At 62.6% G+C, this 18,623-nt stretch overlaps 2 protein-coding genes across 7 annotated transcripts; one reads left to right on the top strand and one right to left on the bottom strand.

The window, feature by feature from the left end:
• The first annotated feature begins 7 nt into the window (after nt 1-7).
• Nucleotides 8-7,488, top strand: MPV17 (mitochondrial inner membrane protein MPV17). Of its 5 annotated transcripts, none has more exons than XM_034060320.1 (7): nt 8-99; nt 3,600-3,715; nt 4,442-4,534; nt 4,908-5,003; nt 6,564-6,596; nt 6,761-6,813; nt 6,890-7,488. In XM_034060320.1, exons 1-7 carry the CDS (start codon nt 27-29, stop codon nt 6,957-6,959), a joined length of 534 nt encoding a protein of 177 aa, XP_033916211.1. In that variant the 5' UTR covers nt 8-26; the 3' UTR covers nt 6,960-7,488. The 5 variants fall into 5 exon arrangements, with proteins under 5 accessions (XP_033916211.1, XP_033916212.1, XP_033916210.1 ...); XM_034060321.1 differs by having other exon boundaries at nt 98-145; XM_031048824.2 differs by lacking the exon at nt 8-99 and having other exon boundaries at nt 2,966-3,715; nt 6,890-6,963; nt 7,107-7,488.
• A 6,968-nt stretch (nt 7,489-14,456) lies between these two features.
• TRIM54 (tripartite motif containing 54) lies at nt 14,457-17,919 on the bottom strand. 2 transcript variants are annotated; one of them, XM_034060830.1, is made up of 10 exons: nt 17,679-17,919; nt 17,187-17,359; nt 16,649-16,820; nt 16,470-16,565; nt 16,144-16,377; nt 15,854-15,876; nt 15,567-15,691; nt 15,154-15,255; nt 14,812-14,850; nt 14,457-14,586 (listed from the first exon to the last, which is right to left on the bottom strand). In XM_034060830.1, the coding sequence occupies exons 1-10, from the start codon at nt 17,844-17,846 to the stop codon at nt 14,576-14,578; spliced, it is 1,143 nt and encodes a 380-aa protein (XP_033916721.1). In that variant the 5' UTR covers nt 17,847-17,919; the 3' UTR covers nt 14,457-14,575. The 2 variants fall into 2 exon arrangements, 1 of the variants encoding a protein (XP_033916721.1); XR_004549470.1 differs by lacking the exons at nt 14,457-14,586; nt 14,812-14,850 and having other exon boundaries at nt 15,567-15,717; nt 17,679-17,912.
• Between the last annotated feature and the right edge of the window lie 704 nt (nt 17,920-18,623).

Genomic DNA, 18,623 nt, shown 5'->3' with positions numbered 1-18,623 from the left:
CGTCGTCATCTCTCCGCGCTGCGGCCATGGCTGCGCTGTGGAGGGGCTGCGGGCGGCTTCTGGCTCGGCGGCCGGGGGCGGCGCAGGCGCTCACCGCCGGTAAGGGCCGGGCCTGAGAGCCGGAGCCCCTCCAAACCCTTTGCAGGTGCAGCCCCCGACACTGTCGCCCAGGGCCCCATTTCCCTGCTGTTGTGGGGCCCTGCACCCTCGGTGGGAGGAACACCACGGGCGTAGGGGTGGTCGCGGTGCCTATGGGGTCCGTGTTCGGGGGGAGGAGATGCTGCCGTTCCCCCAGGCTCAGCGGGGAACAGGCTCGCCATGCCTCCCACTGGGCGAAGGGCTCTGGTCCACTTCAGGCTCAGATCGGTGGCAGGAGGCTCTGCCCTGGAGCCAGGAGGGCTGGTGTGGGGCTGTGAGGAGGCACAGCTCTAGACCAGTGTCCCATAACTGGAGAGCTTGCCCCAGAACAGAGGGTCAAGGTTGTACTGGCAGCCTGCTCAGTGTCCCAGGGCTCTCATTCCTGAGCAACAGCCATCTCAGCTTCCCCACTGCACACCCCAGCCATGCAGGGGGTTACAGCATGGGGTGACCAGGAGTAGGATCCCAGCGTGATACCTTCTGCACCCCCTCTTGCAGCTTTCCCTGCTGACACTGCTCCCCCACCAGCCTAGGACACAGGGGAAGCACAGACCATGGGGTCTGGGGGTGCCCTGCTGTGCCAGGGTGGGGGTGCTGGGGTGCTTCCCTTACCATGCAGCCAGTCTCTCCTCTTGGCTACCCATGGCGATGATAGCACGTTGCCCTGCCTGCCAAGCTGCCTGGGGTCCTGCCAGGCCACCTCACTGTTCTGCAGTTATTTTTATCTGATTTGATGGCGTCTGTGGCCTGGCACCCCCTGCACTGTGCGTGGCCAGGCTGCGCATCCCTCTCCATTCTTGGGGGCAGGCCAAGGTGGAGGTGGGAGCCTTGCCGGGAGCCCCTGCCTGCTGCTGCAGCAGGCTTAGTGCAGCCCCAGGCTGGCTTGAGGCTCCAGCTCTGCCTGTTGCTGGTTTGGGTTGGAGCAGCCCTGCTGAGGTGCAGACCTCCAATTCCTCGGGCCCCTGGCAGCCTTCGGGAGCATGGTGCTGTGCCCAGCACTGGATGTAGCTCCTGTAACTGAACAGCAGCTCTGCCTTTGGCCTGCATGTCTCCATGCCTGCAGTGGGTACCCAGGCCCATCCCCAATGCAAGGCTGTGATGGTGTTCCTCTGCGGTGGGGGCAGCTGCTCTCCTTGTACTTACAGCAAGTATTTACCCCATCTGAGGCCACACTTAGCTCACTGTTGCCTATGCCCTGCTCCGTGTAGCAGAGACAGGTTGCCCTGGGCCCCGCACTGGGCAGATCCCAGCCTCCTCCAGCCCTGTCCTCATTCACTGCTCATGGAGCCCCCAGTGCTGCTGTTCTGCCAGCTGGGGCCAGGCCAAGGAGGTTTGCTGGCCATTGAATGTGCCTGGTGTGTCCGTCCATGCTTGCCTGCTGAATTGCTGCCCTACCTGCTGGTGAGAGCTGCTGGGTCAAGCAGGGTTTTGCCTCCTGCATCCCAGGCCCCAGGCCAGGAAGCCAGCAGGGCCTGGGCACAGCAGGGAGCAGCACGTGCCCACAGCAGTGACCTTGCTGTCCCTGCCTGCTGTGAGCAGCCCTGTGCTCCTGCCGTGTGCCAGTGCAGCCTCCAGCAACCAGCCGGCGAGGCCTGCAGGGAACACAGACACTGTGGCCTACTTAGGCTTGGGCCTGTTTCAAAGTCCTCTGCCTGTGGGAACAGCAACTTGTGTGATCAGCCTGGCAGGGGCTGTTTGCTGCCTCCTGCCTGCCCTGGCACTGCTGTGTGCTCAGCAGGTGAGGAATTGCCTCCTTGCAGCTTGGGCAGCACGAGCTGGGGAGCCCTTGCCCTTCTCACCGTCTGCATCCTGCACTGCTTTGCGTGTTGGTTTTTCCTAGCCTGGGGTGGGACGCAGTGGTGGCAGCAGGGTCAGCAGGGGCTGGTTCTGGTGCTCATGGTGTGGGGTGCAGTGGAGTCTGCAGTCCCACACCAGAGCTGCAGGGGCCATGCTGGGTGAGCAGTGTCATTGCTCTGGCTGCAGTCTCAGGCCCAGGCAGGGGTGCAGACAGGCCTGTCCCTGTACACCCACCCCCAGCATCCCTGGTGCTGCTTCGTCACCACCAGGCACCGCGCCCAGAGCCTTGGGTACTGAATGAGTAACACTGGTGCTGCCGCTGCGCTTTCTGAATGAGTGCTGAGCGGGGGGAGCCTGACTTCCCTAGTGGGAAAGCTGCCCACAGCAAGCAGCCAGCAGGCAGGCACAGACCTTCTGTCCTGCTGGCTGGGGGTCCCTGTGTGCTGCTCCCCCTGCCCCTGCACTGCCGAGGCCCATGGTCTGTCAGAGGCTGCTCTGCCATTACAGAGCAGTGCAGCAGCTCTTGGGGTCAGCAGCAGAGCTGGAGCCCCTGGGGACTGCACTGGTCCAGGGTGGGAGATGGAGCTGGTGATGCAATGGCAGGAGATGCTGCCAGGAGTGCAGCAGCTCCATGGGGCTGCAGGGACTGGGCCAGCCCTGCTGGGGCATGGCCAGCCTGGATGGCCTTGGCTGAGGTCCTGGTTCCCACCCAGCCTCCTGGGCTGCCTCCAGAACCTACTGGCCATTGCAGGCATGCTGGGCCAGGTCTAGCTCCTGCCTGCCGGCTCCCAGGAGCCATGCTGCGTCCCTGCTCCCATGTGGCTGGGGCAAGAGGCCCAAACCTCTCCCCTCCTGCTTGCTGGCTTTGGACGTTGCCTGCAGGAAGCTCAGAGTCTCTTCCCTTTGGCTGGGGCCTGCTCCCCATGGCACTGTCGGGGACTGTCACAGAGAGACCAGTGGCTCTGGGAGGGAGGGCTGGGTGTTACTGGTGATGCACCGGGGCCCTGCCACCCCTTGCCCATGAAGATTTGCCCATGGAGACCCCCTGGGCAGGGCTGGCTTTAGGCTGGCAGCACAGCTGGGGCTGGCGGGAAGAGGGGGGATGCTGAGGCTGCTGCTACCCAAGATGAAATCTTGCTAGGTTCAGGGTTTCCAAGAACGGAGTAAAATCACAGCAGGGCTGGAGGTTTGCCTGGGAACCGTCCTGGGAGGAGCGGGGGAATAAGCAGGGAGCCCACAAAGGCCAGGGGAAGGAGCACAGGGCCAGCTGAGTTGCGTCGAAGAGGTCAAGAGTGTAGGATGGAGCAGGAGCTGCCAAAGGACCAGCTGAGCAGCAGCCCACAGGGACGCGCACAGCAGGTCCCTCACACTGATATGGAAACAAGGCAAGCAGCTGTGCCAGCAGCACCAGCAGCAGCCTGGTGGGCTCTGCCCCAAAAGCCGCAGGCACAGCTGGCCCTGGATCATGGGGTGAAGGATCAGCCCCATGTCATGTCAGAGCCATGGGGAGGTGGCACAGCCCCACAGTTTGGGACAGAGACACTGTGAGAGCAGCACAAGGCACTTGGCTGCTGCAGGAGGGCCTGTACCACAGGGCAGTGGTGCTGCAGGCAGGCAGGGGCAGGAGGACACACTTGCTGCTGAGGGGGCTGTGCTGGTTGCAGGGGCCCTCATGGGAGCTGGCGATGTGATTGCGCAGCAGTTGGTGGAGCAGAGAGGGCTGCAGGGGCACCATGGCCCCAGGACCCTGAAGATGATGGTGATTGGCTTCTGCTTTGTGGTGAGTGCCAGCAGGTGGTGAGCACCTGGGTTCAGTAATGCATGCATGGTGGAGTGGGATGGAGGGCTGTTTCGATAGGTGAGACAACAGTGCTTTGGTGTGAACTGCGCCTCCAGCAGCCATGGGCAGAGCTGGGTCCCCTTCAGGAGGAGCACCCCATCCCTATACCCTGCTGCAGGATGGGATCAGCAGCCTCTGTCTGTGCAGCCTGGGCACCTGTGTCCATTCCCACTGCTGGTGCCAGCCCCTCAGAGGCTTCAATGGGCAGGAGGGTGACACCAGAGCCAGGGGTGCAAATATGCTTTGCTCTGCTGTGTATGATGAGGCTGGAGCCTGAGCCATCAGCTCTTGTGCTCGCAGAGCAGATCTGTACCCTATGCTCTGTGCTGGTGGCTTGGGCAGGGTACTGGGTAGCACTGGTCCCCACCAGGTCCCCATCGTGGAGCCTTGCCTGATGTCTCAGGCATGAAGCCCTGCGGCTGCCCTGCTGGAGCAGGCCCTGGTGCTGCCTGGCAGAGTGCTTTAGGAAAGCAGGGAGGCTCTGGGCATCACTGCATCTATGTGATGCGGGAGGGCTGCCCCATGGCAGTGTGGAGCAGGGCAGGGCCTGTCCCTGTGTTCCAGGCCTGGGGCAGGGCCACGTAACCAGCTCTGGAGACTCCCCCAGCCCCGATGCCATGTGGCCTGGCAGAGCAGGATGCTGCCCCTCACACCTGGCTGCTGCAGGGTCCTGTTGTGGGTGGCTGGTACAAGATCCTGGATCAGCTCATCCCAGGGACAACAAAAGTCGTAGCTGTAAAGAAGATGGTCCTGGACCAGGTAAGTGCCATGTGGATAAATACGCGTGTGTGGGGCTGGTGCAGCAGGACAGGGCGGTAGGTGCAGCCACATATTGCAGACAGACACATATTATATCCTGCTTTCTGAGCCTCAGTTTCTGAGGCCAGGACTAGCCCCAGTGCAATGGCAGGCTGGGGTGGAAAGGGTTGTAGAGCAGATGCCTTTCACCTGGTCTTGGACCCCTCCAGAGGCCCCTTGGTGGTTCCCGTACCTCTGTATAGCTGTGTGCTGGGTTGCAGAAGGCTGAGTATCCCCAGGGCATGAGGCAGGCTGGGTCTGTGCCTCCCACCCCTGCTGCAGGCCCAGCTCCAAGCACCACAGGCACCTCAGCATCATGTCCTGACTCTTGCAGGGGGGCTTTGCACCATGTTTCCTTGGCTGCTTCCTTGCCATCACAGGAGCAATGAATGGTCTGTCAGTGGAGGAGAACTGGTCCAAGATCCAGCAGGTATGTGCTGCTCTCCAGGGGTGGTGTGGGGCTGTCAACAATCAGGGTGTCTTGGCAGTTCCTCCTGGTGCACTGGCACTCCTGGCTGCTCCCATCAGTGGTTGTGCCCATGCCCAGCTATGCCCAGCACTGACTGTGTGTCCCGAACTCTGTTATTACACTCCTGTCCTTGTAGCCTGGTCTACATAGAATCATAGAATGGTTAGAGCTGGAAGGGACCTTAAATATCATCTAGCTCTAACCAGCTGTTGTGCCTCAGGATCCCAAGCACAGAACTCTGCACCAGGCAACCACCCCACTGCTATGGGGCACAGAGCAGCTGCTGCCTGGCCAGGGCCTGGGAGTGCACATGGCTGGTCCTGCCGGGCTCAGTGGTGGGTCCCAGAGTCCCACAGTGATGGGTGCCTCATGCTGCTGGTCCGCTGGGTGCTGGTGTGAGAGCGGTTCCCTGTGGTGTGGCTTTTGGATCCCACCTGGGCCAGGGTGGCTGGGTGCCTGGTGCCACCCAGCTCCCGGCTCACCATCAGGCCCCTCTCCTGGCATCTCCAGAGCCATTATGGAGATGGCTCCCATTAGCAGTAATTGCTGGAAATCAGTGCAAAAGCTGAGTCAGCTTGTCCAGAGCATGAGTCACTGGGAAGCTGGTGACCACCAGCCATGGGATGAGGCACCCAAAGTGTTCCCACCCACCCCAACTGCACCTCAGCCAAGTGGTGCCATGTATCTTGTCTTGGTCCCCCCTCAGGGAAACCCCCTGGTGCCTGGGCATAGTGGTGTGTGATTCTCCTGACCAGGCCCCTGCCCTGGGAAGGGGCTGGGCTGGGGCTGGGCAGTGGTGGCTGGCAGCCACCTTCACCCCTGGCTTGGGGTACATCCGTCTCTCTCCACGCAGAGGAAGCGTCAGCAGAGCATCCATCACCCCTGTGCCATCTCTCCCCGTCCTGGGCTGCCGGCCAGTGCCGGGGGGAGGCCGGGCTGCTGGCTGAGTCACAGCCAGCCTCGATGAGGGACTCATCCTGCTGCTGTGGGATAGAGCTGCAGCACGAGGACAGGGCAGTGCCTCGGGCTCCCAAGGCACTGCCCCAGTTCCATCCCTGCCTCATGGTGCCTGCAAGGGGGATTGGGGGACACAGGGCTGGGGAGGGACCTGAGTCTGCTGCAGAGGTGCCCAGCTCACCACCTGCCCTCTCAGCACCTTACCCAGACCCATGCCTGCCCTTGCTCTCCTCCCAGGCTTGCCCAGGCAGGGCAGCATGTGGAGGCCTGGCTGTGGCACTAAAAGCTGTGTTGGCAGCAGGAAGAGACGGAGCAGCTGTGGCCACCCTCTCCCTGCCACCCCACATGTGCAGGGGCTGAAGTGCCCTGTGCCCAGCTGGAGCAGGCGTGGAGTTGAGGGAATGTGACAGGGGACATTGGCCATCCTGCACTGTTCTTGCCAGTGCTGGGGCCTCCCTGGGGCTGTGACAATGGCCACTGCTGCCGGGGCTGTGGGCAGCTATGTAGCAGGGCTGTGCAGCAGCAGAACTGTTCTGAGCACTCTCAGTCTCTCTTCTCTCCTAGGACTACACAGACGCCCTGCTGACCAACTACTGTGTAAGTGCTGTACCCCCATCTGGGCTCCTTCATGGTCCTGTCCTTGTCCCCTGCCTTGGATGCTGCTGTGAGCTTGGTTGGACACTCCAAATGCCTGGGCAGAGTTGATCACTGGGCAGGGGCACTGGCCGGGCCCCTTAACTGCTGCCTCCTTCTCTGCACAGATCTGGCCACCAGTACAAATCGCAAACTTCTACTTCGTGCCCCTGAAGCACAGGTAGTAACGCAGCCATGGCCCTGGCTCCTGGGCTCCCGGAGCCTGTGGCTGTGGACCCTATCCCTTCTGTCCCTAGGCTCGCTGTCGTTCAGTGCGTTGCTATCGTCTGGAACTGCTACCTGTCCTGGAAAGCAAATCGGATGTGAGGTGGAAGCCACATCCCCTCCCTGCCTGCATGCTGCCTGACCCTGCCTGATCCAGAGCCCTTGGAACAGGCTCGTATCTGGGGCTGGGATATGCAGGATGCTGGCAGCAGCTGCCCAGCTCTCTCTTTGGAAACCCCATCACCCGCAGCTATAGCCCTTGCTGCTCCAGGGACACCACAAGATGGGTCAGTGCCTGCTCTGGATCCAGCAGCTCTGCCCCTCAGCACACTTCACTGCCTGTGCTCACTCTTCTCCCCAGCCCTTTACCCCACACAGGGGGTGATCCTGCCCTGGGCGTTGCTCCGTCCTTCCCCAGAGAGCTGAGTGAGTTCTGGTGCAGGTGCTGTGCTGTGCACTGCTCCTCTTGGAGCTGGGATCCATGCCAGGGGGCTGCCCCATCCCAGGCTGCTTGTGCTGTGCCTGCAGCCCTGCAGCACCCTCTGCCACAGGCTGGGAATACTCTTCCTGAGGTCAGGGTTTGCTGTGGCTCAGACAGTTGGAGCACCAAATAAACTGGTTTTCACTTGTGGCTCTAGTGACACTTGACATGTGGCCCTCCCATCTCACACCGGGGGCTGCACAGAAGCTGTTTCAGACTGATCATTCCAGTGCCTGGGGAGCTGCTGCATCCGTGCTGTCCCCTTGGTGGGGTGGGCAGCCAAGCAGAGTCTTGGGGCAGATGATTGACAGCTCCATGCTCTGTCTCATCCCCAAAGAGCCAAGTGTGGGGCTGGCACTGTGCTGAGTGGAGCAGGTTGATGAAGGGGGGCTACCCTGGCTGTCTCAGTGAGGGGAAGGGGCTCTACAGGGAGTGGATGGTGGCTTAGGGGGTCCCCAGGTCCTGCTGTGGCTGATTCCTGGGGTGTGATGATGCCTCCACTGCTGGGCAGTGGGACAGGGTGAGCTGCATCCAGGGGCACAGGTTCAGGGTGCAGAATCCTCCCGGGGCTCCTGGCATGGTCTATACAAGGCTGTGGATAGCAAGGAGGATACAGGAAGGGTCTGGGTGAGGACTGGAGCTAGGGCTGTGACTGGGCCACATCTACCTATGCCTTGTCCAAGACCAGCCTCCCTGTCTTGCCTGCAAGGAGTCCCATGCCACCACTGCCTGCCTGCATGGCTGCCTCTGGAGACATGCATCTAGATTCATTCCACATATGCAGTGAGCAGACACGACCTGGCTCACACAGTGCCCTGCCTGGCATGTCCTGACCAGGGTCTCCAGAGCAGAGCTGGTGGAACCTCAATGGTTAAACCTCATTTGGGGGCCTGAGCCCTGACCCCCTTGGCCACCCTGACACAACCCCAAGCACAGAGGAGCTGAAACCTGCACAGGACCTGGTGCACACTGCCAGAGATGGAGCTGCAGAGCCTGCCCAGCCCTCAGCACCCCAAGGATGCATCAGAACTTGGCTGCAGGTCTGGGGCTGTACAGAGACAGCACCAGGGCTGCAGGGCTTGGCCCAGCTTTTCCTCAACCTATGGGGTAGGTGCTCCTGGTCAGAGGTTGCATATGGCAGGAGTCTGCAGCCCCGATGTGCTGAGCCTCTGACAGCCCTGGTGTGTTGGCAGTGAGTGAACTGTGAGCATGGCACAAGCCAAGCCCTTGTCCTCAGAAGCAGCCATGCCATGGCACAGGGGCTGCCAGGGCTCAGGGGTTGAGGGCAGCCCCTGCTGAGGGCTCTGCCCTGGAGCCACAGGGAGGTGGTGCTGGGTGCCAGCCTTCACACCAGATCCGTGTCACAGGTGCATGGCACCGTGTGCTACCTTGCTGAGGACAGGACTGTACCCACCACCCCTTTGCTGCTCAGGGCAGGATGCACTGATCCTGCACTGATCAGTCAGGTCTGAGCCTCTGCCTTGAGGCTCTGCCCAACACTGGCACCGTGGAAAGAGTGCACTCCAGAAGCAGATTTACACAGGTCTGGGTGGGAGCTTGGTTCCCTCGACCTACAGGCAGATGCATCTGTCTGCCAGGCAGGGCCGCAGTGCTGCCGGGGGTCTGCCGGCAGCGGTGTGGTGCACCAACAGCTACCTCACTGTTTGGCAGCAGCGGCCGGTGCCCCATGCTGGAACATCCTGCATGCAGCACAGCGCTGCCTGCTCCGGTGCCTTTGCTCTATGAGTCACAGGATTTGGCCGGTGGTGCCTTGCTGCGCTCGAGCTGTCTGCAGCACCGGTCCCAACATTGCCGGGTCGTGAATGCCCCACCCGTGCCCTTTCGGTGCTGATGCTGGTCGTTGTCACCCCCACCCCCCCCTAGAGACGGTCCCGCCGTCACACCCGGTGCCTCCTCAGGACATCGCAGCCTGTCCTGGCCCTCCCGGAGGGTCCCATGCCGGGGGTCATCCGCTCCATGGCCCGGCCCGGCTTATGGGCCTCAGAGCCCTGCCCGTGCCCCGGGGCCCCGGCCGTCTGTGTCCCTGCGCGTTCTGGCACTTCAGCACCACGGACAGCGGCACCGCGGGCACCGGGGCCGGGGCCGGTGAGGGCAGGTGAGGGAGGGAAAGACGGGCGGGAAGAGGAGCCGGAGGACCGGGAATCAACACTCTCGGCGGCTTCCGACCCACGGCACCTGTCGGCCTCGGCCCCGGCACCGGCTCCTCTGCCCCCTCTGGGTGGGCTCCAGAACGGGTCTGGGATCGCGGCACCCGACACTGAGGAGCTCGGCCGGGCCCACCCCCCTCCGCCCCCACGTCCCGCAGCCCCTGTCCCTCCTCCCCGGCGTCCGCTGCCGCTGCCGGGCACCCCGCTCCCCGCCGCCGCCCCGGTGCCCCTCACGCCCCCGCCCCCCTCCGGTCGGTGCGTGCCCGGCGGTGACGTCAGCCCGAGCTCCCCGTCCTATATAAGCACCGGCCGCGCCGCCGGCTCATCTCCCACGGGACGGATCGCACTCCACTCTACCGGCAACGCACCGGCAGGGCACGGGGACCGCGCACCGGGTATGGGCCGGTGAAGGGTACGGGTCGGTGCTCAGGACGAGGGCAGCCCCGGTGCTGAGGACCGGGGAGGGCGCAACGCGTATGGGATGGTGCGGGAGGCAGGGGAAGGGGGCACCGAGTCCGGGACGGCTCCACGGTGGGACCGGTGCCCTCTCACCGCCGGGTACATTACTCCCCTCGGATCCCCCGGTCCCTGGAGCCGCCCCGGTGCCCCCGGTCGCTCCCCGTTACACTGAGCCTCCGATCCCGCAGGTGTGGATGGAGCCGAAGATGCGGCGGGCGCTGCTCACGCTCCTGCTGTTGCTCGTGAGCCCGCCACCCACCGCCGCCCGCCCCGACGGCCCCGTCTCGGCGTCCGAGGCTCGGGGCCGCCCACTCTGGCCGCCGTTGGTGCCGCCAGCCCCGGAGCAGTGGAGGGCGAGGCGGGACGAGCCGCCGCTCTCCATCGACCTCACCTTCCACCTCCTGCGGCATCTCCTGCTGCTCGCCCGTGCCCAGAGCCAGCGCGCCCAAGCCGACAGCAACCGCCTCATCCTCGACGCCGTGGGGCGCTGAGCGCGTACCGGGACCCCCCGGGATCCCACCGGAGCTGCGCCGGGTTCCGGCCACCGCCTCAGCCTCCCTGCCGTGGGCCACTCAGCGCCGCACGGGAAAACTCACCGGGACTGGTACCGGCACCAGCACTGGCACCGGGACCGGCACCAGGCTGCGCCTGCTGCACCCCGTCGTCCTCGGCACTGGGGCAAGTGGCCGCGGTACCGGCCCCGGGACGGCCCGCACCGATTTTGTAATAAAACGTGGTGGAAACCCGAGGCGTGAGTGAGTGCGGGGCAGGGGTAAGGGCTCACCGGAAATGTGCAGTGAACTCGTTGGGAATGGGGGCCGGGCTCAGCGGGGCTGGAAGTTAGCTTGAGCAGATCTGGGTGGGCTGCAATGAGCACTGGGAACAGGGAACGTTCCTGGGCCAGGAGGATTATCCCCTTGGGGGCAGGAAACCCCAGTCCTCGAGGCAAGGAGCTGTGGGTGCAGTAGGAAGGACACAGAGCAATGGGCACAGTGGGTGCCTCACCAGCAGTGAACAGAGCAAAGGGATGCTGCACCCCTCACATGGAGGCAGCTGGGGATGCAAGCTGGGGTTACCAGAGCTCTGTGTGTGGCAACCCCCTGCAGCCACTGCCAGCACACTGCCACAGTGTGGGATGGCTTGTGGAGCTGGGGAGACCCACACAGGTTCTTGGGGCGTGGGGATGGGGTGGAAGGACACTGTGGCAGGGCATGTTTCAGACCTCCAAACAAGAGGAAGATATGGATGAGGCTTTCCTGAGACAGTTGGAGAGGTTTGGCCACCTCATGGGTGGCCTTGCTCCTCACAGGGGCAACCAGCTCTCATTGAAGATGTCCCTGTTTATGGTGGGGGGAGGTTGGATTAGATCATCTTTAGAGGTTCCGTCAACCCAAACCATCCTGTAATTTGATGATTTTGTGATAAGCTCCCTGCAACCTGCAGGAAGGGCAGCACAGCAAGACTGGAGCAGTGAAGGAGGTTTCAGGAGGGGGCATAGGAAGAGCTGCCTGTGGATGTGATGGTGGCAGCCATAAAGCAGTGAAGATCAGCACCCAGGGCAGGCAGGAACACAGGCAGAAGGGTGCAACCTTGGACTTCAAGCAAGACTATTTATGTGACCTGGTTGGTGGGGTCTGGACAGAGGCAACTCTGAAGGATGAAGGAGCTAAGGAAATCCATGAGAACAAGCTAAAGAGTGGTCACAGGGTGCCAGGGTGGCTGAGGCTGGAAGGGGCCTAGGGAATCTCCCACTCCAACCCCCCACCCAGGGCAGGAGCAGCCAGAGCCAGTTGCCCAATGTCATGTCCATCCAGGCTTTGAAAGAGGAAATTCCATCTGGATGTGAGAAATGCTGAACTGGAAGCGAGTACCGGCAAGAAAGACTCTCCTGGAGCAGGTTCCCCAGAGCATCTCCCTCTCTGAAGATACTCAGACCTGGCCTGGACATAGACCTGGACAACACACTCCAGCTGACCCAGCCTGAGCACAGGGTGGGGATGAAGCAGCTCCAGAAGCCCTTTGCCCCCAGTGAGGCCATAGGCAGCTTTGCAGCTTCTCTGAGCAGCTTGTGCCAGGCAACCTGTTTGATCAGCCTCGAGGCAAAGAAAGAAAAAATTGTTGGTTTATTTGTTTCTTTTTTTGAGGGAGAAACAACGAAACCAAAAGCTTTTGGTAAAACTTTCAGTGGAATCTCCTGTGGTCCAGTTCATGCTTCCTGCCCATGGTTGTGCCATTGGGCAGCATTGGGAAGAGTCTGACTCCATCTTCCCTGCCTGCCATCACTATACACATGGATTCCATACCCCCTAAGCTTTCTCTGCTGCAGATGGAGGAGTCCAAGCTCCTCCCCATGCAACAACTTCCCAAGTCCCTTCAGCATTGCTGTGCCCCTTCCCTGGATTCCAGAGGTCACATCTTCTGAGTCAGGGGGTTGCAAGGTCAAGGAGAGCATCCACCACCTCCACCCTCCCAGGGCAGTGAAGGGCTGCCCAAGAGACAGGCTGGGGCTGGGGCTGGGGCTGACAAAAGCAAATGACAGATATCTGGAGACAGGGCTCAAATAAGAAAACTGCCCAGAACAGAGAACCAGGCTGGGGCTCTCCTGAGATACCCCAGACCCCAGCAGTGGCACCTAGGGGTGCCCAGGATCTGCCAAGGTCCTTGTGAGCCCCTCTTGGCCATCTCTGGAAGGTGATGGTGACATTCCTGAAGTGGAGAAAGGAAAACATCACATCCCCAAAGGGTCCCAGTGACGGAGAAGCCACCCAGCTTCACCTCAGTCCCCAGGGACCATGTGAATCCTCCTGGGACACATATCTATTGTGTGCAGGAGCAGGCAGTGGCCAGGAGCAGCCAGACTGGTCCACTGGGTTGACCACCCAGCCATGAGCTACATGCTTGGGGATGCAGGAGAATGGAGACATCCCATAGTCCAGGGCTGAGCCCATGTGCCTGCCCTGGGATAGGGTTCTGATGGGTAGGCAAGCAGCTCAGAGCTTGCTTGCTTGCTCAGGGCCATTGAGTGGCACAGGGCACCATGCTGTGTTCCCTCGCTCAGGTTTGTAGGTAACAGTACCTGAGGGTAGAGCTGGGACCAAGCTGGGCTTCAAGGAATGGGCCATCAGGGACCTCATAAGTACAAAGTCCTCCCCTGGGCAGGCAGAGTCTCCAGCAGCCCCATAGCTGGAATCCACAGCGAGAGTGAATTCATCATGGACCATGAGGAGGGAGCTGTGCTAGGACATGGTCTGTGGGGATGTGTGTGCCATGGCCTGTGGTGGGATCAGTCCCGAGCAGGACTCATACTCACACTGGGGGTGGCTGGAGCTGCTCTGGATGCCCCAGCCCCTTTCTAAGGATTGCTCTGCTCTTGAGAGGAGGAGTTTTTTCTGGTATTCAATGGGAATTTCTTCTATCCCAGGTTGTGTCACCATCTCCTGCGCTGTCCCTGTGCCTGATGGGGATATGGCTCCGGCTCCCCACACCCAGGAGGCAGCTTAGGGGTTTCCTCTCCTATGGCTGCACAAACAGCTCCTGCCCTGCTATGTCCCCAGGCCGGCTGCATGTCTCTCCCTGTTTGCTCCCATGGATCCAGACTGCGACAGGAGCCTGCTGGCAGCAAGTGGAGGGTCCTGCTGGCACAACCCAGACACTAGGGCCTCCTCTGCTGCCAGCACAACCCCAGGCTCCCCAGCTTCCGTCCCAGCCCTGAGGTCATAGGGACCTGCCATGTGCCAACATTTCACTTCTGCTTCCATGGGCCCATCCTGCAGTGTCCTGCACCCCAGTCCCTGGCCAAGCCCTGTGCTTACTGGGTACTGGGGTCTCTCAGGCACCAGTCCTTGGAGCCCCCTGGCAGGGAGGTGGCAGCAGGGGACACTCCCATAGTGGCCCAGTTCCAGAGGACCTGCCCAGCCCCATCCCCATCCCCTGGGGGAGCCCCTCACAGTGTGCATCATCAGGTGCATCAGCTGTGACGCTATGGCTGTGCAGGACAAGGCGGGTGACGCAGCCAGTACTGCCATGGCTCTCCCTGGATGCCCAGCCGGCGGAGCTGGGGGCACAGCCCCGGCACCGATTGTGGTGCTGCTGGATGTGTACTCAGCCAGCTCATCCCAGCACTGTTTGCTTGGTGCACCCAGGGGACAGTGCTGCCCAGACAGTGTCCAGTGGGGGGGCTGCAGAGCTCAAGGGTGATGCAGTTCCTCACCCCAGGCAGAGGCTGCAGGCAGGGGGGCAGAGCCCCATGCACAACGTTTGAGGTGAGAAGCTCCTGGCCACAGTCCACCCCTGGGATGCCAGAGCTGAGCCATGTTGGGTCTCCCTGGGACACAGACCCTCATGTGTAGTCCTGGGACAGTGCTGGGTGGTGGGGCTCCGGTGCAACTCAGTGAGACAGGGGCTATGCCCAGGCTGGAGCCCATGGAGCTGGTGTGGAACCACGTTTGGGGCAGCCCTGGTGCCCACCCTGGCCACACACAACACCACAGATGATGTCCTCACATGTTTAATGTTGTAGAGGGGCAGCTCCAGTGTTTGGGGAATTGCAGCAGCAGAGCTGGAGGGGCAGGGGTGAGCTGGTGGTGCCGATGCTGTCCCATGGTACCTGTTCAGTGCTGACCTGTGCAGGAAACTGGCCTCAGAACCACATGGTGGGGACCTAGGGACCCACATTCTAGCCCCTACAGGCAAGGAGACAGGCACTCTGGGGAGCCCTGAGGTATAAACAACTCCATCTGCATACCCATCCTCTTCTGTCCCTCATGAGGTGCCTTCCTCTGCCCCAAGGCACCCCAGGACCTGGCCCCATGTGTCCCCCCCACCTCAGTCCCAGTGAGGGTCTCACCATGGGGAGAACTCACTGGCTTCTGCCTCGGCCCCATATCTGCAGAAGAAAAGTAGGCAACAATATTGGAAACAGGGGCCCCATCACACTGAAGGCCCTGCACAGCTGCACACAGGATACGGCACAGACACAGCACTGGGCAGGACACTGGGCATGTCCCTCCCTCCATGGGCATGGCAGCTCCAGCCCCTGGGCCCTGCTGCCCCCACTGCCCCTGCAGCCCTGGGACCAAGCATAGCAGCCAGGCACTGCATGGCACAGCACAGCAAGGTACAGCATAGCACAGCACAGCATGGCACAGCACAGCATAGAACAGCACAGCATAGCACAGCAGGGACTCACCTTCTGTAGCATCAGGTGCCTCCAGGCTCTCCAGCCGGTCCTCATCAGCCGCAGCCTCACTGCCATCCCCAAGTGCATCCACCTCATCCTCCCCCAGTGGCTCTGCAGCACAAGGGGACAGGTCAGCCGGGGCCTGCCCTCCCCATGGTGTGGGCAGTCAGCAGACACTCCAAGAGGGATGTGACCAGCCCAGGGCAAGAGCCTGGCCCTGGCGTGGGACACAGGAGCCCACAAGCCAGGAAGGGTCCCTTGGCAGTGCAGAGTGTCCCCATGTCCCCATTCCTGTGCAAGAGGGGATGCAGCCCCACATAGAGCATGAGGCAGTGGAGGGCTCTGCCCATCCAAGCAACTGTTTGCCCTGGGCAGTACCATGTGCCCCCCAAGCACGGCAGTGCTTGTCCAAGCACCAGCACCTGTCTGGAACTCGATGGTCCTCAGCATCTCTGCCACATAGTCCACATTGATGGAGAAGTGGTCCATGTTCTCATAGCCGGGCTCTGGGCGGCTGCTCATCGACACCTTGGACATGTCTGTGATCCTGCAGGGCAGGAAGACCCCCGGGAGCTGCCGGGGTCCAACACACAAGGGGTGCTGTGCCCCCATCCATGGCCCAGCAGGGCCAGCCATAGCCAAGCCCCCATGCTGCCCTCTCTGCCCCCAGCCCCGTGCCCCCAACCCCATGCCTCCTGGCCCCACTCACTTTTTCAGGAGCTCCTTGGAGTGCTGTGGAGGAAGAGGGGAGGAGGTGGTCATTGTCACCTTGAAACAATGGGACTGGGGACCCCAGGAGCCAGATGCCACAGCCCCCGCAGCACATCCCAGGGGTAGGCCCAGATCCTTCAGACTGACCCCTGTCCCCCCTAGCCCTGGGGCAGTTCCAGACCCCCTGGAGGGACCTGCCCCTGCCAGTTCCCAGCACAGCCTGGCAGCAGCTTTAGCCCCCTTGGAGGGTCCTGACCCCTGCACCCCGCAGACCGTGTCCACACAGACCTGCAGGTACACAGCCATCTGGGGCTCCTCCATGGCCTGGATGGCTGACTCCACCAGCTTGGAGGAGGCCTCCAGGTGGTCGCCGTACTGGCGGATGAGGCCCCGCACAAGCTGCACCTTCGCCTCCTGCTCCCGTGCAATGCTCTGCAGCAGCTCCTTCTTCCGCTCCTCCAGGATGCTGTACAGTGAGTCAAAGCGCAGCCCCAGGTGCTGCTTCTGCCGCCGGCCATTCTCCTGCAGGACCGTGGAGCTTAGGGGCTGCCCTGACCCCACCATGTCCCCATCACCAATATGGCACCCAGGGACATCCCCCTGTCCTGTCCCACCTCAATGGTGTGGCAGATCTCCTCCATCTGTGTGATGATGGCCTGGATGCGGTCATTCCCCGCCACTAGCATGGCAATGCCATCGCTGAGCTCGCTCTGGGAGGGGATGGAATGGGCATGAGGACCAGCTGACTGGGTTAGGGAACCCCAGTCCCCTGCAGGCCACCAGGGCCACTCACCTTCTGGCGCTGGTAGACAGCAGGCAGCGGTGCGACCTCACAGTCCTTGTGTGCCCCGAAAACCTTGCAGAGGGAGCAGGTCGGTGCCTCACAGCGCAGGCAGTAGATGTTGATCCGTTCATCCTCATGCTCCTCACACATGAGGTGCTGCTCAGCCTTGGCATGCAGAGGCCTGTAGTGGGGAACAGGCACCACTGCCCATGGTGGGCCCCAGCCCCAGGGACACCTCCATCCCCAGGGACATCACAACCCTTGGGGACACCCCAACTCCAGGGACATTTCCATATCCAGAGACACCTTCAGCCTCAGGGACACCTTCAGTACCAAAACACCCCTGGCCCTGGAGACACCCTCAGCTGTAGGACACCTTAGCTCCGAGGACACCTCCAGCCCTTGGGGACACCCCAGAAAACTGTGGGCCCTGTCACTCCCACACTCGAGGTGTGCTCCCACCCCCAGCCTTTTCCCCGCAGCCCCCGTGGGCTCCCTTTCAGCACGGGACTCTCTCCCCCGTGGGTGCCCCGCGGGCTCTCCGCACCTGGCCGACTCCTGCTTGTAGATGTCGATGATGTTCTCCACCAGCAGGTTCCGCTGCAGCCCGTACACCCCGTGCCGGTCCAGCACCACCTCGTGGCGGCACGACGGGCATCGGAACCGGCCGCCCGACGGCACCGCGCTGGAGCCCCGCGACTGCCACAGTGGGTTGGAGGCCTGGGGAGGGCATAGCAGGGGTGGGTCACGGCCACGGCCACGAACCTCCCGTAGTCCCTCGGCTGCCCATACCCCTCTACGCTTTGCCGCAGGTAGCGGGAGCCCCCAGGACTGCCCCCCCCCCCCCCCCGGCAGTGGGTGCCGCATCCCCGCGGGCACGGACACAAACACGAGCAAGGACACAGACACGGGCACGAGCAAGGACACGGCCCCCCCGCACCGACGCTGTCTGGCCGCCCCCACCAGGGCTCGCGGGGCTCGTCCCGGGACCGGGGTCGGATCCATCGTTCCCTTCTCCCGGTTTCCGGCCCCACCGCACCTGGAAGACGTCGTTGGCGCACTTGCGGCAGAGGTTGTGCTGGCAGGGCAGGATCACCACGGGCTTGGTGAACATCTCCAGGCAGATGGGACAGATAAGCTGCTTCTCCAGGCTCTCCATGTTCCGCGCCTCCGCCAGCAGCGGCTTCAGCCCCACCGCGAAGTTCATCGCCGCAGTCCCGGCCCGGCCAGGCCCGATCCGGTTCTGCCGACCACTGTCCTGCTCTAGCTCCGGCTCCGGCCTCGTCCGCCCGGCGTCTGCTCTGCCCCAGCCCCGGCCCCGCTAAGCCCAGTGCTAATTTTAGCCTCCCAGCCCCGGCGGGGCCGCGGCAGCTGTCGGCAGCATCGGGTGACACTGAGTCACGGCGCCGAAGTGGGTCCCCACCAGCGCCCCCGGCCCGGCTGACCCCAGGCACCAGCTGAACCCCCCGGACTGGCTGACCGCGGGCACCGGCTGATCCCGGGCACCGGCTGATCCCACCGGGACCAGCTGGCTCTGTGGACGGGCAGCTCAGGCAGGGCTAGCAGGAGGCTGGGGTCCCGGTCCCCAAAGCCCCACAGCTCCATCCAGTGCCAGCCACACCAGCAGCACAGCCGAGCGCCTGGAAGAGCTGGTGCCAGGAACAGCCCGGTTCCAGCACTTGCCCTGACACTCCAGCTATATTTAGGGGGTGAGACAGAGCCCATGCAGCTGTGGGCAGAGGCTGTGTCCCCTTGCCCCTCTCACCCTGGGATGGCACAGTCCACCCCTGGCCCTCAGCAGAGCCACAGCTCCCAGGAGAGCAGGGCAGGAGCCAAGCAGTCCTGGTCGGAGCAGCTATCTCCCACTAGGACACAGGCAGACAGAGATTGCATGAGCAGGGACAGTCGGCACACATGCCCCAGTGTGGGACAAGGGTGACAGGCCAGGCTGCTGCCACCCCATGCCCCACAGCAGTGGGGAGGG

Source organism: Melopsittacus undulatus, chromosome 3 (assembly GCF_012275295.1).
Source record: "Melopsittacus undulatus isolate bMelUnd1 chromosome 3, bMelUnd1.mat.Z, whole genome shotgun sequence".
NCBI classification, from domain to species: Eukaryota; Metazoa; Chordata; class Aves; order Psittaciformes; family Psittaculidae; genus Melopsittacus; species Melopsittacus undulatus.
Note: the sequence above shows the minus strand (reverse complement) of the source record. Positions and strands in the feature narration are given on the sequence as shown.